The sequence below is a fragment of the Marmota flaviventris genome, chromosome 4 (genome assembly GCF_047511675.1).
Source record: "Marmota flaviventris isolate mMarFla1 chromosome 4, mMarFla1.hap1, whole genome shotgun sequence".
NCBI classification, from domain to species: Eukaryota; Metazoa; Chordata; class Mammalia; order Rodentia; family Sciuridae; genus Marmota; species Marmota flaviventris.
In genome coordinates, this window is record NC_092501.1 from 49,789,213 (window position 1) to 49,809,173 (window position 19,961).

The 19,961-nt window shown below is 37.9% G+C and overlaps 1 protein-coding gene across 2 annotated transcripts in view; it reads right to left on the reverse strand.

The window, feature by feature from the left end:
* Adk (adenosine kinase) overlaps positions 1-19,961 on the reverse strand; it is a 491,572-nt gene that overhangs the window by 450,968 nt on the left and 20,643 nt on the right. The window contains exon 1 of one of the 2 annotated variants that reach the window (XM_027931412.3): positions 15,254-15,379. The exons of the other annotated variant lie outside the window; for it this stretch is intronic. Coding sequence (XP_027787213.1) covers positions 15,254-15,264 — 11 coding nt within the window. The 5' untranslated portion in view covers positions 15,265-15,379. Of the gene's footprint in view, positions 1-15,253; positions 15,380-19,961 lie in introns of those variants that run through there. 2 annotated transcript variants of the gene reach the window in all.

Sequence of the window (19,961 nt, forward strand, 5' to 3'; positions counted from 1 at the left end):
TAGTTCAATCCCATAAAAAAATTAAAAATAAATACAGACACTGAGTCTAGCTCAAACCTATTTCTTTCTTTCTTTTTTAATTAAACTGGGGATTGAACCCAGGGCATTTTATCACTGAGCTATATCCCCAACCCTTTTATTATTATTATTATTATTATTATTATTATTATTATTATTATTAGTTGTTCAAAACATTACATAGTTCTTGACATATCATATGTCATACATTTGATTCAAGTGGGTTATGAACTCCCATTTTTACCCCGTATACAGATTGCAGAATCACATCAGTTACACATCCATGTTTTTACATATTGCCATACTAATGTCTGTTGTATTCTGTTGCCTTTCCTATCCTCTACTATCCCCCCTCCCCTCCCCTCCCCTCCCATCTTCTCTCTCTACCCCATCTACTGTCATTCATTTCTCTCCCTTGTTTTTTTTTCCCTTTCCCCTCACTTCCTCTTATATGTAATTTTGTATGAGGGTCTCCTTCCATTTCCATGCAATTTCCCTTCTCTCTCCCTTTCTCTCCCACCTCTCATCCCTGTTTAATGTTAATCTTCTTCTCATGCTCTTCCTCCCTGCTCTGTTCTTAGTTGCTCTCCTTATATCAAAGAAGACATTTGTCCCCAGCCCTTTTTTATTTTGAGACAAGGTTTCACTAAGTTGCTTAGGGCATTGCTAAATTGCTTAGAGCCTTGCTAAGTTATTGCTAAGTTACGGAGGCTGGCCTCAAATTTTTGATACTCCTAACTCAGTCTCTCTAGTCACAGAGATAACAGGCATGCGCAGTCATGCCAGGCTTCAAATCTATCATATTTCATCACATCTACCATTAATCCTAAATAATTCCAATTTCTGATGATGATCTAAGACTATCAGTTGTAAAAGGTACACCAATTACAGAGATGTTAAAATGGGAAGAAGCATGCATGCTAATTAAGATTCTGAAACATAGTATCTATTTTCCCTTATCTCTCTATCATTCTAATACATATAACCTATTTTAATCATATTCCCTGAATGTGACTCTGCCTGCAAAGTCCTTCCCCTACTTAGCCTGGAAAATTCCCAATCTTTTTTTGTTTGTTTGTTTTCTTCTTTGAGCTACTTGAGTTTGAACTCAGGGGCAATCTATCACTGAGCTATATCCTCAACCCTTATTTTATCTGAGGCAAATCTCCCTAAAGTTGCCCAGGCTGGCCTTGAATGCGTGATCCTCTTGCCTCTCTCTACCCAGAAGCTAGGATTACCAAAGTGTTGCGTTATACCTGGCCCAATGATCTTTTTTTAAATTTCTCAAAAGACACCTCACTTTATAAATAATTTCTGACCAATTCCTACCCAAGAGCTACCACATAAAGCTGTACAAGCTGCCCCTGCACAACTCCAGAGGGTGCTGTTCCCAATGAGAGTAATGGCTCCTGGTATTGCATATCAAGCCACTGCTTCCCTCCCTCCCAAAGATTTATTCATTCTTTCCTCTCCTCGATTCTAAAAGTTCTTTGATGAACTTTTAACTGATTTTAAGGGTTGTTTTATACTTTATTTTGATCAACTAATCTAAACCAGTTAGATACCAAAAGATAAAAGTTTTTAAAAATCTTAATTACATTTATATTCCCAAGGGCTGACATTCCCAAAACACAGGGGCTTTGAGTGATTTTGTGCTATAGGTTCTGACCTTTTTTTTTTATCAACAGACTACTACTTCTCTCAGGCTCCCATAGGTCAGGGCTGGATCTAGGGTAAAATTACATTTTAAAGGTTCCTATATGGAAGATGAAGTAACATGACACTAATTTAAGATAGGCTGGAATAAGTTAAAGATGAATACTGCACTCCCTCAAGCAATCTCTAAATGATAACACAAAGAGATATAGCTAAAAACCCAACAGAAGATGTCAAATGAAATAACTAGATGCATTCAATTAATTTTTGAAAATGTAGGAAAGAGTAAACAAAGCATGGGACAAATAGAATACAAAAAGATGGTATAATTAAACCCAATCAAAATAATAATTACATCAACTATAAAGGATTAATCACTCCAATTAAAAGACAAAGCTACAGAGTTTGGGGGGGGGGGGACTCAGATACTATTTAGTAAAGATACACTTTAAATAAAAGGACATGGTGAGTCTGAAAATAACAAATTAGAAAAAAAGATACAACATGAAAACTAATCCTAGGAAAGCTGCACTGGAGAGACAAGATCAAATGGCAGGTGCAGGTCTCTCCACTCATCAATTTGTCCCCTACTCTGCAGCAATAGATTAGGTCCTTGCCATAGTCTACAGAGCCCAGTGCTGAAACCCCAGGCAGAGGAAGACAGGAGGACTACCATGGAGAGGCAGGATGACCTGAAGAGAACTCAGAGATAATTGACAGAAGTCTAAGATGACAGACAGCATATTGAAGTGAGGCACCCTAAGCCTGCCTTTCCCCAGTTTCAGATGAATACAGCTTCCTCATTATGTGAAGAAAAAAAAAAAATTAGTTGCAACTAATTAATATCAGATGAGATAGACTTTATAATATGGAGTATCATCAGATATTAAGAAATTTAAGAGCATGGTGGCACATGCCAGCAATCCCAGCAATTCAGGAGAACCACAAAATCAAGGCCATACTAGGCAACTAGAGAGACCCTGACTCAAAATTATACCTAAAAAGGGCTGAGACTGTTGCTCAGTGGTAGAGCCTCCCCGGTTCAAGCTCAATACTGCAAAACAAAGGGTGTATGCACCAAATAAAATGGCTTCAAAACACATGGGGTGGGGGGCAGCTTGAAAAGAAATAGCTTTGTGTTTGTTTGTTTTTGGTGCTGCAGACAGAACTTGACACATGCTAAGCATGGGCTCTGCCTTTAAGTTGTATCCCCACCCCTAATTGCATAATTTTAGTTGGTTTTAACACTCCTCTCAGTAGTTGATAAAACAGGCAGATTCAAATATAGTTAAGAAACTACACCACTGTGTATTAATCCTAAAGAAATGAAAACTTCACATGGAAACCTACATATACATGTTCATAACAGATTTATTATTAACATCAAAAAACTTCAAACAACCTAAGTGAAGTGAATTGGTAACAAACTATGATACACTACAACTTGACAATAAAAAGGAATAAATTACAATACATCTTAGATGAATCTTAGAGGCATTGTACTGAGTAACAAAAATGTAGCATCTATGGGTTACATATTTTATGATTCCACTAAATAATCTCAAAGTAAGAAAATCACAGACATGGAAAATAGATCAGTAGATGCCAAGATTCAAGGTTTGGGGGAAAACATAACCATAAAGGGAAAACATGGAGGAATTTCCTTGTGGACTGATTGTGCACCCTGATTGTGATAATAATTAGAGAAACCTGGACATGATAAAATTTTGTAGAACCATACATAACTACCACTACCTAGAAGAGTTTACAAAAACTGGTTAAATTCTAATAAGGAATATATTCAAATTATTAGTATTATACCAACAATAATTTCCTGGTTTTGGTAACATATTATGGTTATGTAAGATATATCCTTGGGAAGTTGTGTAAAGAGTACACAGGAACTTCTGTACTATTTTTGCAATTTCTAGTGAGTCAAAGTATTTCAAAAGAAAAGGCTGGGGAAAGGACATGAAAACAGATATAAAAAATGTTTAGGGTCTAAGGACACAGCTCAGTGGTAGAGCATTTGCTTAATAGGCATAAGGCCCTGTGTTTCATCCCCAGAACCACAGGAGAAAAACGTTTAAAAAGCAATTAGGGTGGCCTGGGTATGTAGCCCAGCTGTAAAGTGCTTGCCTAGCATGCATGAGGCCCCGAGTTCAATCCCCAGCACCCCCCAACACACACACACACACACACAAAAAAAAAAAAGAAGCAGCAAAGAGTGTGGCAGGCACAGTGGTACATGCCTGTAATCCTAGAGATTTGGGAAGCTGAAGCAGGAGAATCTCAAATTGGAGGCCAGCTTTGGCAACTGAGCAAAAACCTGTCCCAAAATTAAAAGGGTGGTGGGGGGACTGGAGATACAACTCAGTAGTAGAGTGCCCCTGTATTCAATCCCAAAAATAAAAAAACAAATAGGATGACATCACTGGGAAAGGCCCTGTGAGGACTCCCAAGAGTCCTCTCTTTAAAAGCAATAAAAACAGTGGCTAATAATAATGATAATGTTCTTTTCTAGGACTCTCTTAATCAAAGGCTTCAAACAAACAATTTGAGGAGCACTAAATCAAAAACACGACTGAGCTGGGCATGGTGGCACAAACCCATCCCAGCAACTCAGGAGGCCAAGGCAAGACAATTCCAAGTTCAAGGCCAGCTGCAATAACTTAGCTGTCTTAAAAAGGGGGAAGGGGGATTGTGGATGTAGCTCAGTGTATCAGAGCACCCTTCAATTCAATACACATTATGCGCGCACGCACACACACGCGCGCGCACAAGATGGTGAGAGCTACTCTGAAGAGGCCAACAGAAGGAAAGATGGTTTTCATTTTAAACGGACATGTGCAGACTAGCTGAAGTCAGTCTCCAAGGAGATTATCTATGATAACAGATTTCTTTTGAGGAAATCAATTTTGTTGTTTTTTGTTTTTCCAAATTTTGCTTCAGTTAGATGTGGGGGAAAAGAAGAGGCTATGGAAATGCATCTGATTTCAGATATGAGATAATGGAAGGGAACCACCAAGATATGGAGAGCTCACCATTGCCAGGCACATAGATTAATATGTGCATCTAAAGAAGAACTGCTCTGTTTTCTCGAAAATAAATCAAGTCATGCTGGGAATTCCCTCTGCAAGGATCTAGCCTGACAGGCAGTCCTACAAATGCACATGTTTGTCTCTCTTTTGGTAGAGTTTATTACAGTATTAATATAGTTTTAATAAGCAAGTATGTTTAGGTTGCAAAACTGACAGCTTTATAGAATTAAATCACAAAAATTCTAAATCTGAAGAAAATGAAAGACTGTGTAAAGATAGCTGAATCTTGGTAAGAATAGCAAACTTTGTAGGATTCCTTTTTTTTTTTTTTTTTGGTACCAGGGATTGCCCCCAGAGGTGCTTATCCACTGAACCACATCCCCAGCCAAATTGCTGAGGCTGCCTTTCAACGTGCAATCCTCCTGCCTCAGCCTCCCCAGCTGCTGGGATTACAGGCCTGAGCCACTGAGCCCAGCCAAGCTTTGTAGTATCCTAACTGCCCCATTCCCACCCTCCTCTCCTCAGCTCCATGGCAGACTTGAAAAGCAACAGCCTTCAAACAGTGGAACAGAGATGCCTAATCACAACTGAAGGGATGAGAAAAGGGTTGCAACTCTTTCAAAGCCCCATTTTCAGGGAATTTTCATTATTTCAGCTGACTGGCAGTTCCCTGAAAATCTCCACTCCCAAGGTTTCCCATTATTTGAGCTGATTCAGATTTTACCAATGCGAACAGCCTTTTCTCCAAGGTTTTTGTCAAAAACAATCAGCTGCAACGGTTTAACATCCCAGCTGCCTGAAACTATGGGAGCAAACAACAAGCTAACTAAAAATATAAAAGGAAAACTGGAGGAATAAAATATACACCAGAGGTTTTTAAAAGTTCTGAATATTCCTGAGAATACTGAAGGCCACATGCCTGTGCCCAAGACTGCAGGTATGCTCAGGAACAACCTTGGAAGGCCTAAAATAATCACCTCTGACTGAAAACCAGGCTTTGCATAAGCAGAAGAAAAGTTTATGGCAAGAGTTATAAGCCTGGCTGAGTGTTTAAGATGTGCCCCAACAAATACATACAGCCTCTCAGCAAAGACTGGGCGACAATAACAAGTATTAACAAGATAGTGAAGAAACTGGAATCCTCATACATTGCTGCAGGTAATGTAAAATGAAGTACCCACTTTGGGAAATGGTTGGACAGTTTTTCAAAAGAGTAAACATAAAAGTACCATATGACAATCCCACTCCTAGCAAAAACATGACAATACAAAAACTTGTATGAGTGTCTACACTACCATATTCGTAATAACCAAAAAGTGATAATAACCCAAATATCTATTCGCTGATAAATGCATAAAATATGGAATATCTGTAAAACGAAATACTAGTTAACCATAATAAGCAATGCAACACTGAGGAACACTGAAAAAAATTACACTCAGTGAAAAATGCCAAACACAAATGATGAAATATTACCTAATTTTACTCTTTTTTAGCGGGGACAGAACGGGGGATTGAACCCAGGGAAGCTTTACAACTAAACTACATACATCCCCACTACTTTTTTCCAGTTGTTGATGGACCTTTATTTTATTCATTTATTTATATGCAGTGCTGAGAATGGAACCCAGAGCCTCACACTTTCAAGGCAAGTGCTCTAACACTGAGCCACAATCCCAGCCCTACCCCAACCTTAGGCCCCCAGCCCTGCCCCACCCCGAGCCCCTCAGCCCTGCCCCACCCCTAGCCCCTCAGCCCTGCCCCACCCCTAGCCCCCCAGCCCTTTTTTTATTTTTCATTTTGAGACAGGGTCTTGCTAAGGTAAGGAAGCCGGCCTTGAACTTGTCATCTTCCTGCTTTATCTTGAGTTGCTAAAACTACAGGTGAGTACCTCCATACCCAGCTACATGATTCTATTCATGAAATGACAAGAAAAGGCAAATGGATGGAGGCAAAAAAGCAGAATAGTGGCTGCCAGAGAACTGGGGGTGACCAGATAGGTAGAGTGACTGCTAACAGGTATGAAGTTTTGTTTTGGAGTGATGAAAATGTTCTGAAATTAAAGGTACTGGTTATCCTACAACATTGTGAGTATAACACAAACTACCAAACTCTCCAGTTTAAAATGGTATATACTATACACTCCCTGATGACCATGAAATTAAATTGAATAACAATTTTCAAAACTAACTAGAAAAACCCCAAATATTACAAAATTAAACAATGAACATATAAAGGACCTGTGGATCAGAAAAACCACAATGGAAATCATAAAGTAATTTGAAGTGAATACATTAAAACGTGTTTTTTTTTTTATTGGTTGTTCAAAACATTACAAAGCTCATGATATATCATCTTTCATACATTTTGTTTTGTCTTTTGTACTGTTTGTTGTTTGTGGTACTGGGGATTAACTTGGAGTGCTTTGCCACTGAACTGCATCCCCAGCCCTTTGTATTTTGTATTATTTAAAGACACAGTCTAAGTTGCCAAGGCTGGCTTTGAACTTGTGATCCTCCTGCCTCAGCCTCCTAAATTGCTGGAATTACAGGTGTGTGCCACACACCCTGCTTAGAGAGAAACATTTTTATCTGAACACATATCACAAAATAAGAAAAGTTTAAAATCAATAAACTTCTAACTCAAGAAAACTAAAAAGGTCAAATTAAGCTAAATTCAAATGCTAATACTTACTCAAATCCACACAAAGACATATAAGTATGTTCATAGTAGACATAAACCAGAAATAACCAATGTCCATCAACAAAATTGATGTTATACACATATACTGGAATACTACTCAGCAATGAAAAAAGACACACTCTGACACACATCAAAATACCTAAACCTCAAAATTATCATGCTGAACAAAAGTAATCAAACACAAATAGTCCTTACCATATGATTCCATCATTTATATGAAGTGCTAGAACAGGTAAAACTAATTAATGATAACAAGTCAGAAAATGGTTGCTTAGGTGGGGAGGGAACATGACTAACTACAATGAGACAGGAAGGAACTTTGTGGGGAGATAAACACACTATATATCCAGAGCTGAGTGTGGTTTACACAAGTAAGTTTATTACCAAAATTCAGTGAGGTGGGCTGAGGACATAGCTTGTAAGTAGGTACTCCTTATCATGTCTGAGGCCCTGGGTTAAATCCCCAGGACCACCAAAAAGAAAAGAAAAAAAAAATCACTGAGATAAGGATCTATGGTTTTATTATTTTATATATATATATATATATATATATATATATATATATATATATACACACACACACACACACACACACACACACACACTTACTTTGGGCATTAAAAAATTAAAAAGTGAATAGATAAGAGTAATGTGTATGAAGTCCCTTAACTGGATAAAGCCAATCCTATTTCCATCTGCATTCTAACCCCTATCACTTCTTGCATATTCAAATATATTTTATCTTCTCCCTCTGGTTCAGTATATCTTTTCACATTTTATTAGTTCATTATTTTTAGCATACAAACTAGGTTTAACCAGATGCAGCTATAATACCAGCTACTCAGGAGACTGAGGCAGGAGGATCACAAGTTAGAGGCCAGCCTGGGAAACTCAGTGTGACCTTCTCTCAAAATAAAACATAAAAAAAATAAAAAGGACTGGAGGTATAGCTCAGTGGTAAAGTGCTTGGGTTCAATCCCCAGTACTGAAAAACAAAATGTTTAAATTTCAGCCCCTCTGCCCCCAAAATTTCAACCCAACATATAGTTCCAACTACCATTATTTCCCTGCTCTCCTTTAAAGCAATACATCCAAAAAGTTACAAATGCCCACTTAAATAGCAATATCCCCTAAACTTATTCACTTAAAATTCAATATTCAGGAGCAAATGAATGACATGAAGATTAACACAGCTATTTTCAGCATTTTTATGTGTTTTCTTTTAAATCCTCCCAACAACTGAGTAGGGTAGGTATTGTTGTTATCTCTGTTAACAGACAAGAAAACAACAGTAACAGCAAAGTTATATAACCTTCTAAAAGCAAGATAGCAAATAAATTATTTCAAACTTCAGAATACTGTGCCTTCTTGTACAATATACTAGACACTTAAAACTCCCTCTTAATAAAAAAATGTCTGACCAATGAAAAAAATCCAAATCTAGCCAAAATAAATAGTTTCCTTTTTTTAAGGTCCCTATTTCACATAACAGTTCAACAACTAAAACCTATTATAACAATATGCTATGTAAGTAGGTGGCTAGCTAATTTATTATCTGAATAGGACACTTTTGAGAATAAATGAAGTTATTAATATCATGTCTGGATATCAGGCATGACCAAGACTGTCTGGGGCAAACTGAGACATATGGTCATCCCATTTAAAAGCTGGCTTTTCTATTTAAAAATCCATACTTATGTTTTATTACTATATTCTCAAAAATAACAATTTAAAACTAAGATGCCATAAAGAGATAAAGAGGCATAACTACTAACAAATATTGCAAGAAAGTGTTAACATTCAAACAGTCATTTTGCTTCCAGTTTTATCTTTTAACAGTTCAGTTTAAATGTAGCAATACTTTGGATGGAAAGATTTGGAGTTAAAAAACCTTGTGTGTGTTTTCAAACAAAGATGACCTATTTATAAATATGAACATTAACAGCTGACAACACTGCACATAAGGATTCCTGTTTTAGTTCTTCAAAATATTTCACAAATGAAATAATTTCATTTATTTTAGAAGCTCAACTAAGAATTTCAAAACATAAAAAAGTTTGTGCAGGGGCTGGGGATATGGCTCAAGTGGTAGCGCGCTCGCCTGGCATGCATGCGGCCCGGGTTCGATCCTCAGCACCACATACAAACAAAGATGTTGTGTCCGCCGATGACTAAAAAATAAATATTAAAAAAATTCTCTCTCTCTCTCCCTGTCTCACTCTCTCTTTAAAAAAAAAAAACCCACAGGTCCTGAAATGAGTTTTAAAAATTTGTTTAAATGCTCCCAAGGAAACAACAAAGAAAGACAGTTTCAAACAGCCTGATTTTAGTCTTCATATAAATGTTCTCTATCTGAGTGGCTTGGCAGAGTCTATTGGACACACCTCAAAAAGTCTTTGACTGTTAGAGGAAAAATATCCCAAGACCCCACCCATGGACCACATAAATTTTCCAGTGTAGGCCTTTTTAAAGGGACCTTTAAAAAACCACACAGAAGTGGTTCCAGAATCATCATGTAGGGCACAGTCATATGCAGAGTCCCAGAATAGTCTTAGACCAAACCCAACCAGTCTGGGCAGGCCAAAGAGTAAGGCTCTGTAGCTCTATCGCAAAGACTCCTTTTCCCAAAAGCATTTGTCCAATCTTCCCTGTCACAACCTGAGCTGTAAGCAATGTCCAAAACCAGTCTAGACACTTGTTAAGAAAACAAGGTAATATTCAGAGGAAGATTTTAAAATAGTGTTGCTTATTCAAAACTGCTCAAAGTAGGAGCCTGAGATCTTTTTTTTTTTTTTTTTTGCAGTGGGGATTAAACCCAGGGGTGCTTTACCACTAAGATACATCCCCATCTCTCTCTCTCTTTTTTTTTTTTTTTAATATTTATTTATTTATTTTAAATCTTTGGTGGACACAACATCTTTGTTGGTATGTGGTGCTGAGGATCGAACCCGGGCCGCACGCATGGCAGGCGAGCGCGCTACCTCTTGAGCAACATCCGCAACCCAAATAATTCTTTCTTTCTTTTTTTTTTTTTTTTAATATTTATTTATTTTTTTTTTAGTTTTCGGCAGACACAACATCTTTGTTTGTATGTGGTGCTGAGGATCGAACCTGGGCCAGACGCATGCCAGACGAGCGCGCTACCGCTTGAGCCACATCCCCAGCCCCCCATCTCTTTTTATATTTTTTTTTTAAAGAGAGAGAGAGAGAATTTTTTAATATTTATTTTTTAGTTTTTGGTGGACACACATCTATTTTTTTTTTAATGTGGTGCTGAGGATCGCACCAGTGCCCTCACATGCCAGGCAAGCGTGCTACCGCTCGAGCCACATCCCCAGCCCCTTTATATTTTTTTAATATTTATTTTTTAGTTGTAGTTGGACACAATACCTTTATTTATTTATTTTTATGTGGTGCTGAGGATTGAACCCAGGCCCTTGCACGGACTAGGCCACAACTGCTGAGCCCCAGCCCCAGCCCCAGCCCATTTTTATATTTTTGAGACAGGGACTTGCTAACTTGCTCAGGCTGCCTTCAAACTTGCAGTTCGCCTGCCTCAGCCTCCCAAGTTAGGAAGATGTAAATTCTATCTTATACTATGTTACTTCAGTTTGGACATTGGTCCAGTATAAAGAAAAAAATTAAAACACTGTTAGATCCTCTTCCAGTCTGATATTCTTTATTTTCCTATGTCTACAAATTTAACTCAAGTTTCAACTTTGTTACTGGGTCAATTAAAAATGACAAAAGTGGGCTGTGAATGTAGTTCAGTGATAGAGGGCTTATTTAGTATTTGGGAGGCCCTAGGTTCAAACCCTGGCATCAAAAAAAAAAAGAAAAAAAAAAAAAAGCATCAATTTATCAAGCATATTCTATAATCTCCGGAATGAAGACTAGTTGGAATCTGCTTTACATAACAAAGAGCAAAAGTTATTCATTAGGGCCAGGGCTCAGTGGTAGAGTGCTTGCTTAGCACTCCTACCATATGTGAAGCACTGAGTTCAATCATCAGCACCAAATAAAAATAAATAAAATAAAGGTACTGTGTCCATCTACAATTTAAAAATATGTGTTAAAAAAAAAGTTGTTTACCAAGAATAATTGGTTTTAGAGTCTGGAAATTTAGACTTGTCCATCAATAATAATGTAGTCGTGTAAAATACAAATGATAAAGATTATCTCCAGCAAAATTATTCAAAGATCTTCAGTTTAAAAAAAAAGAAAAAGAAAGGCTGGGAAAAAAAAAAAAAAAAAGAAAGGCTGGGGATGTGGCTCAAGCGGTAGCGCGCTTGTCTGGCATGCACATGGCGCTGGGTTCGATCCTCAGCACCACATATAAATAAAGATGTTGTGTTCGCCAAAAAAAAATTAAAAAAAAATATTAAAAATTCTCTTTCTCTAAAAAAAAAAAAAAGAAAGAAAGAAAAAGGAAGGAAGGAAGGAAGAAAAAAGTTCTTGTCTAAAATCACCAAGAAGTCTTAGCCCACATGCCTGTAATCCCCAGCAGCTTGGGAGGCTAAAGCAGGAGGATTGAGAGTTCAAAGCCAGCCTCAGCAACTTAGCAAGGGCCTAAGCAACTTAGCAAGGGCCTAAGCAAATGAGCAAGACCCTGTTTCTAATTAAAAAATAAAAAAGAGCTAGGATTGTGGCTCAGTGGTTAAACACCCCTGAGTTCATTCCCAGTACCAAAAAAAAAAAAAGTTTTGATAGTTAAATGCTACACAAGAAAGGATACTGAAAGAGGTACCTAGAGATCTATTTCTAGTTAAGATTTCCAACTATTTATGTGAACTTGAACAAAGCAAAATATATCTGGGCTTTAGCATCTTCAACTGTAAAGCAAGGGAATTAGGTAAGTTTGTTTCCCGTTTAAAAACTTACACATTTTTTTTTCATATTTGCCCATTTTCAAAGTGGGTGTTCTTTTTTATTGGGGGGGAGATTTATTTTAGTTCATAGTTTCAGTCTAAGGTAGGCTAGCTCCACTGCTTTGGGCTTCTGGTGAAGTAGAATGTCATGGTGGAAGGGCATAGCAGAGCATAGCCAATCATCTCAAGGCAGTCAGGAAGCAGAAAGAATCAAAGTGCTTTGGGGGGTGAGGTAGGACATTTATTCTTATGTAAAGTACAAAAAGAAAAATAGCAATCACCCAAGTTCTCACTTTTCAAAATCAATCACTTAATATTTTGACCTATTTGCTTTGATCCTTTTTTCTGTTAGCATCTTTTTGTTGTTGTTGTTTTGTTTTAATTAGTTATACATGACATTAGAAAAGATTTATGCATGAAAGTGTTTTTAATAAGACTGACTATATTCCATTTGTAAAATGCCTTAAAACTTAAAAGCATTTTTAAACTTACCAAGTAGGATACATGAGTATCACACGAAGTTATTTCATTACAATTTTAAACTTACCCAATAACACTGTAGGATACATGAGTATCACACTAAGTTATCTCATTACAATCTCCAGAGAAGAAAAGAAATGGAATCAATAACACTAAAAAAGGCCCTCAATTATGATCCTAACCTGTTGACAATTGATGTGATTTCCCATCGTATATTTGTTCATAGTCATTGCAAAGAGTCGAACATTACTATATTTAGCTACATTTTAAGAGTGGTATAAAAGCAAGAACATTGGACATGAAGTCAGATTCTGATAACTTGTGATTACTATTCTCACCAGTAAAAGGGTTGGTAATATCTAACTTGGGGGCTACTATTAGGCTAAGCACAAAATGGGAACATGCCTAACATTATGACTGATAAAACTAAAGGTAAGACAAAACTGCATTAAGTACAGTCCATACTGAGGCACTTTCAAAACTGTCACTATATAGTCACTTCACGTTGCATAGTCTTCCTTCCTACTCCTAAACCTAAGTTACCAAGTTCCTTGTAGGACCAAAGAAAGGAAAGCAAGAGAGTCACTATTGATCTCTCACAATACATGTTATAATTTTGTTCTTAATAGAAGCATCTTTTTCAGGAAATTTAAGTAATATATTGTTTTTATAAAGGTATCATGCAGAGCACTAGATTACAGAGATCTGGATTTAATTCTTAACCTTACCACTAACTAATTTGCACACAGGACTCAAACTTCTCTTGGTCTCAATTCTTTGGTGAAAAATGTAGTAGATGGTTTAGGTAACTACTGAAAAAGCTTTTTTTCAAGGCACATCACTATAGCTCAAGACTTCATAAAATGCAGATTAACATCAGAAGAAGTAAGCATAAATGAACTTTATTATCAGTTACCTAGCTTTTCAAAATAACTGTTAACTTTTAGATGAGTCTTGAAAAGAACCACCATTCAACCCCTACATTAAAAGATACATACTGCTAGCAAGGCATATTGGCACACACATATAATCTTAGCTACTAAGGAGGCTGAGATAGGAAATTGCTGATTTTAGGCCAGCCTGGGCAACTTAGAGAGATCCTGTCACAAAATAAAAAATACTGGGGATTGTAGTTCAGTAGTAGAGAGCCCCTGGGTTTAACTCCCAATACCAAGGAGGAAAGAAAAAAAAAAAATGAATCCACATAAGAACTGATTCTTAAAAGAGAAAGCATTTGACCAGCACACCTAATTAGCAGCAGTCTGTGTTGATGGAAATGCAAGAAGGAGTAGAGAAAAGTGGTTTTAACTCAGTATAACAGTAATATCCTAATTCATCCTAAAACACTGGTAGATTTAAAAGCTAGATTTACATGCCCCAATGTAACTTACTGTGAAACCTTCCCATATGGGTTTCCAAATTACAGCACCTGAGTTTCCCCTTCTGCATAAAAAGTATTCCTTGTCTATGTTAGTACAGAACTATGCAATTGAAGAAATAGTGTCTAACTTCAATGCCATTAGATCTTGCTTTATCTAACCTGAGGATTAAGTTTTCAGCCATCTCTTAAATATCAGTGTAATCAAAATTACCATTGAGAAGCTATTGAATTAATTACTACAACTTACGCCCCTGGATGCTCAAAACCCTCAAATGAACTTATTTCTCTTATTTATGCTGGGCCTCCGTTTCTTTGGGGCAATAAAAGACCAAGGTCTTTCATTAAGAGGCAGGTCAAACACTGGGTAGGTAAAGCAATTTATCTCTTTTAGTGAACAGTTGAATTTGCAACAGTTAAACATTCAGTCAAGGCTACATGCAAAAAGTGGACAAGCCCGTTATAATATCATTAACCATAAAAGAATCCTCAAAAATTTAAAAGTACGATTGCTTGCGTTATATGCCTATTATCTCACAAAACTCAATTCACTTGTGACTCTCCAATAAAAGTAGGTAAACAGATGGTACCTTCGAGAACCATCCGGTACTAATTCCGGACACAAGCAAACATTTTGGGGGCACTCAATTTTGCAACTTGGATGCAACCAACATGCAGAGAGAGGTCAAGTTTGAGGGTCTGCTCATGGCCAACCAATAAGTTCTGTCAGAAGGCATGACGCACAGGCATGGTAACACATTGTGTATGTCAGGTTCCCTCAGGCCCTGGGTTACGGGGGGAGGAGGGGCAAACTACATTTGTCATGAGAAATCCACTGTACATATAAGCAGGCTTCAAACCCTGGAATCTGAGCGAGGGTCACCTCAACCAAGCGGCGACTTTCAGGACACCACCGTGTGCCAGAGACCCAAAAACTTCTGGGGAAAACAGAAATGCACTAATGAAAAGTGCGGAGAAAGCGCCAACAAGAGGGGGGTGGGCGGCAAAGAAAACCTCCAGACCACCCAGGAGAAGGGGCAACTGTTCTCGGGAGGTCGGGATGCTAAAGCCCAGCCAGGACGCAGTTTAAGCAGCCGCCCGCTCATTACCTGACCGACATGACTTCGTCTTCCTGCCCCCACACCACCGCGCTCGCTCCGATGCTCTGCGTCCTCTGGGGCAACTGCAGGTACCACAGCAATTGCTCCTCTGCTCAGGCACTCCGCGACCCAGAGCGCGTCCTCACACACCCCGCGCGCGGGCGGCCCCAGGCGAGCTGGCCTCGCGCGTTGATTGGCGGCGGGCGGAGGGAGCGCGTATGCTCCGCCCCCGGCGACGGCTGGAGTCTGTCCCTGGGCGCCGCGGGCCACGGCAGACAGCCAGAGCGGCTCGTGCCGGCTCCCAGGCGCGCGGGCTCGCTGGCTGGCCAGCGGGCTGGCTAGCGGGCGTGGTGGCCATCTTGAGTCCGGGTAACAGCGTCGGCCGCCCCACAGGGCACGAGGTTGGGTGCCCGCCTCAAAAATGGCCGCGCCGCTGGCAACTGGCTTCGCAGTCACATGGCCATGGTCTACCTCGGCAAGCTGAGGTCTCTTTAACTGTACGGGGGTAAGGGAGGCTGTCAGGGCAAATCGCGATAGGGTTTAACCACCTGAAAAATCCATCTGCAGAAGTAACGTAACCGCCTGCGAAACCTCAACCCTGGGGAAAATCGAACTCATAGCAATAGCAGCAGGACGTACTAAATTCCAATTTGCAGGGTTTAGCGGTCAATTGCTGGTCTGATGGTCCCGTTTGTTGGCGAACTTAAACACTTAAAGCATTTTAGTTAATATGGAGGTACCTAGGGTTTTAAACTGAATGAGAATCTTAGATGGATGAGACCCAAACACCCGGTATTCTCAGCGTGTTCCCAGGTGATCCACGTATGCACATAAAGTTTTACACCGTCTGGTCAAAGTAACACCACTGTACCCTGTTTGCCACACTTGACAGATTACCTCACTTTCCTCAAAAGTATGCAGGTTATAAAAACAAGCTATAGGAAAAAGATCAGATCGGGAGGTACCCTAACTCCTAACTCTAACCTTAAAATTCAATGCGGCTAAAGGATTAAGAAATTGTTTTTTATTTATTTATTTTTTATTTTTATTTTTTTTAGTTGCAGATGAACAAAATACCTTTATTTTATTTGTTTACTTATTTATTTTTTTATGTGGTGCTGGGGATCAAATCCAGTGCCTCATGCGTGCTAAACAAGCGCTCTACCACTGAGCTACAACCCCAGTCCCAGGATTAAGAAATTGTAAACCACTAATAAAAATATTTTTTAAATAGGAAAATTAATTCTAACTTTGGGAATATTAGGAGAGGGAAAAATTAGTAAATGCTTTATGTCCCAAATAGCGTTTATTTCTTCTTTGTTCTCTAAATTTAAACATTTATATTATTAGCAGTAACATTCATTTAATGATCATAGAGGATAATGATTTATTTCATATCTCTGAAATACATCAAAAATAAACCAAACACCATAATATAGTAAAATGTTGCTGATGGGTCCAGATGCATTGGCGCATGCCTGAAATCCCACCACCAATTTGTGATGCTGAGGCAGGAGAATCACAAGTTTAAGTCTGCTTCATCAACTTAGGTAGGCCCTAAGCAAGTTAGCAACATCCTGTCTCAAAATACAAAATAAGGGTTGGGGTTGTGGCTCAGTTAAAGCGCCTCTGGATTCAATCCAGAGTACTCCCCAAAAAATAAAATTGTTGCTGCTGGAACTGAAAAAGTGAATTATAATATATTTAATGTTAAAACTGAAGCTATGTGCTTTTCTGCTGGGGTTCATAAAGCATACCCAAATGTGAAGGCCTCAGAAGCAAAGTTTCCCTCTGACCTCCTATTTTCTTGATCTACACCCACCCACAATCCCACTTAAGGCAGGAAGCAGAAACTAGAAATTCTCAGGCAGGTCATAGAATCACTTTCCCCAAACAAGCTACAAAGCCTAAAAATAAATCTTCCCCTGCCTTTCTGTCTTGGAGTTGGCCACAAAGAAATTCTCTGACCTACCTTGTCTGATAGTAGATAAAAAGACCACCATTTAAGAAAGGGTCCTGCCCCATCCCCAGGAGGAAGGCAGGCTACAGGGAGAAGACAAGAAGAATCTGGTCAGGTCAGATCTTGCTAAGTTTTCCCACTTAAGTCTATTAGCATTAAATCATATCCTTTTTGTCCACTTGTATTTCTACACAGTAATTAGACATAAGCATTAAATGGATAGTTCACTCTAGGTCTTTGGGTTTTCATTCTTAAGGTTTCCATGTCACCTAAAACTACTATCAAAAATATAAAAAAAAATTGTTATGCTCTTCTCTTAACTGTTGTGCAAGAAAAGGATCAACACATTTTCCTTCCCTACATTCCATTAAATACAATTTTATTGTTTTGATTGGACTGTTCCCCCCCACACCTACTAGGGATTAAAACTAGGAGTGCTCTACCACTGAGCCACATCCCCAGCCCTTTTATTTATTTATTTATTTTTATTTTGAGGCAGGATCTTGCTAAATTGCCCAAGCTGTCCTCAAACTTTCAATCCTCCTGCCCCAGCTTCTGGAGTCAGCGACTGGGAAGGCATGCACCACCTCACCAGCTATATTTTGCTTTTTAACCATTGAAATTTTAACATCCAAACTAGAATAATGTAAGTATAAACATTTACTAATATTTTCAAGACTTAGAACCAAAAAAAGAACATAAAACATCTCTATAATAAGTTTTCTATTGATTTATGTTGAAATAATATTTTGAATATACTGGATTAGAAAAATATATTAAGGTTAAACTGTTTCTTTTTTAATGTGACTACTAGAAATTTTAAATCATATCTTGCATTATATTTATTCCAGATAGTACTGTTCTGTAGTCTTAAATTATCATTCATTTTTTAACCTATCATTGCTCCTGTAACAGAATAATTACATTCACATAATGAAATTAGTAAAATGGACAATTTATACAAATCTGTTTTTCCTGGTATCCATCTAAAAACATCAAATATTCCAAAAGATTGCAAGTTTCTTTTTTTATTCATCTCAATTAGTTATACATGACAGCAGAATGCATTTCGTTTCATTGTACACAAATGGAGCACAACTTTTCATTTCTCTGATTGTAGTCACACCATTTGTGCAATTATACATGTACCTAGGGTAATGATGTCCTTCTCATTCCACCATTTTTCCTATCCCCATGCCTGCTCCATTTCCCTCCCTCCCCTTTGCCCAATCCAAAGTTGCAAGTTTCTTTAGAAAGCACTGTTTTTAGGCTTAAGACTTATTCTCTTTAATTTGGGAAATGTCTATCTACAGTGATTCATGATGTATTCAGTCCACAAGTAAAGTCCATTAAAACACTGGGCTATACTTGCAATCATGAGACTTTGACCAAATGTACAGAAGCAGAATGGTTCCACTGGATTAAACTGAATCCAAAGCACAGATGCAGGTGTATAGCAATTTTAAGTGGTGGAGACACCAATTCAAGAGATCCCCTCCTCCTCTTGCAGAAAACGTTAATACTTAATCCACATGGACTAAAATCAAGCCAGGAATAATCCTTAGGAGTATAAAATCTAAGTTAAATTTTAATATGGTGCACAGTATAATGTAAAGCAGTGCTTCTCAAACTTTAATATGCACACAAATCATTTGGGGAATCTTGTTAAAATGCAGGTTTGATTCAGTAGGAGTCAGTGGCTAAATTTTTGCTTGTTTTGTTGTTGTTTGTTTTGTACTGCAATTTAAGCCATGGGGGACTTTGACCACTAAACTACATCCAAAGTCCTTTTTTTATTTATTTTGAGACAGAGTCCCTCTAAATTGCTGAGGGTTTTGCTAAGGTCACTGCAGCTGTATTTGAACTACAAAACTTCCAGCCTCAGCCTCCTAAATCAATGAGATTACAGGTATGTGGCAGCCTGCCTCCAGCACCACCATATCCACCAAGTTTTGCATTTCTTTATGTTCCAAAGTCTGGCCAATTGCTTCTGATCTTTGGGTCAGAATGAGTAGAAACCTATTAGGTCTGTGACCTTGATCTGGTTCTTAATCTGTCTGACCCTAAGTTTAACCAGTTTAACTGTTATATACTTTTTAGGCCATAGCAAAGATTCAAATTTAATTAACTGAGTAAAGTGTCTGTCTAATGGAGTCCATAGAAAATAACATAATTATTATCACACTAGTTAAAATTACATCTCTGGGAAGCATGATACTAAAGCTAACATGAACTTGGTCTTCTGTAAAATCAAATGTGCTTTTGTTCATGCTTAACATACAATGGTAATTCATACTTTTTATTTTTAGCATAAAGATTGAAAAAAAAAAATGGGCTGGGAATGTAGCTCAGTGGTAGAGCACTTGCCTAATATCTCAATGCCCTGGATTTGAGCCAGCATTGGGGGAAAAATAAATAAATAAATTTAAAACCTTAATTTTGCTACCAAACAGCTGATTTTATTTTAGTGTTTTTTTTAAACAAATATACTAAATTCTAACATGTAGGTCTGCAACATTCAAATATTTAATCAAACTGAAGTCAAATCAAAGATTTTTTTTACAAATTCATTTTTGATAAGTGACCTTTTGCATTTAACTTAATCAAAACTTTTTTTTTAATTAAAATCACAACATTCAAAAAGCTTATTCTTTTAAAAATGTATTTAGATACAAGTCATTTCTGCAAATATAAACACAAAAATATTTCAACAAACAGGACTTGTGTGATTGTTCTTTCAGAGTCAATGATGTAGGG